Source organism: Plasmodium gallinaceum (genome assembly GCF_900005855.1).
Source record: "Plasmodium gallinaceum strain 8A genome assembly, contig: PGAL8A_v1_87, whole genome shotgun sequence".
In the NCBI taxonomy this organism is placed as follows: Eukaryota; Apicomplexa; class Aconoidasida; order Haemosporida; family Plasmodiidae; genus Plasmodium; species Plasmodium gallinaceum.
The window spans coordinates 1,928,906-1,930,106 of NW_021628251.1; the positions used below are offsets into that span (position 1 = coordinate 1,928,906).

At 16.0% G+C, this 1,201-nt stretch overlaps 1 protein-coding gene across 1 annotated transcript; it reads right to left on the reverse strand.

The window, feature by feature from the left end:
- Window positions 1–204: 204 nt before the first annotated feature.
- PGAL8A_00318900 (conserved Plasmodium protein, unknown function) lies at window positions 205–638 on the reverse strand (the record flags this gene model as incomplete). The annotated part of the gene is made up of 3 exons (XM_028672209.1): window positions 205–267; window positions 345–461; window positions 534–638. 3 exons carry the CDS (start codon window positions 636–638, stop codon window positions 205–207), a joined length of 285 nt encoding a protein of 94 aa, XP_028528784.1.
- Window positions 639–1,201: the final 563 nt, after the last annotated feature.

The following is a 1,201-nucleotide window of genomic DNA, read 5'->3' on the forward strand; positions in this document are numbered from 1 at the left end:
TGAGAATTTCATAGAAAAAAAAAAAAAAAAAAAAAAAATAATACATATATATATGCAAATAATTCAAATAATTTAAAAATTAATAAATGAAATATCAAAGTTTTTGTCTGAAAGAAAAAATTTCTCTTCTACGAAATAGTAAAAATTATTTAAAATATAAAAATAAGAAAATTACAAAAAATTAATAAAAAGGTAAATTAAAGTTTAATTTTTTAAGGAAACATATATGTTAATTTCCAATAGTTTTCTTCTATCTGGTCCCGTCACCTATAAAAATATAATCAAAATTATCATGTAATATATATTTCAATTTTTTAATAAATAATTTCAAGAACTTTTATTACAGTTAAATTATTATATTTTATATAATATTCTAATTGCGAAACTTGTTCTTTTAAAACTTCTAACACACTAAACGCTTTAGTTATTGCATATTGCTTTCCTATTATTTTTACTTTTCCCTTTAAAAAAAAAAATGTATAAATAAGATTATTGAAAAAAAATAATGAAAATTTTCTATGATTCTTTATTACCAATTTCATTTTTTCTATGCATTCAACCACGTATTTTTGTATTTTGTGGCTCGCTTTTGTGCTTATTATTATTTCAGAGTATACTTCATTTTCTTTTATAGGCATATTTCTTTTATGATTAATTAAAAATATTTTCTTATATATATATTTAAATATATTTTTTTTTTTTTTTTTTTTTAAGAATATATGTTTTTATTTTTTTGTATCTTAATTATGTTTATTCGTATCATATAATACCAAGAAAATGTATAATGTACTTTTATTTATACAAAAATATTAAAATATATTTCCCCTCATAATGTAATTTCAAAATTAAAATTATAAAAGAAGTATTTTAACTTCATGAAAAAATCAGTTATGCATAAAAATATGAAATCATTATAATTAAAAACACTGAATAAAATTATTTTTAAAATAAAATATTTCACAAAAACTCTTTAACTGAATCATTTCTTTAATTTTTTTTAATTTATTAAAAATATCCAGTACATTTATATATAAACAGAATTTCAATTTAACGTTTCTTTTCAGGGCACTTAATAATAAAAACGTATTGCAACATTTAATCTTTTTTTTTTTTTTTTTTTTTTTTTTTATTGATAATTAATAAAGTAATTTATAATACAAAGAAATTAATTTGTTTTTTTTTTTTTTTTTTTTTTTTTTAA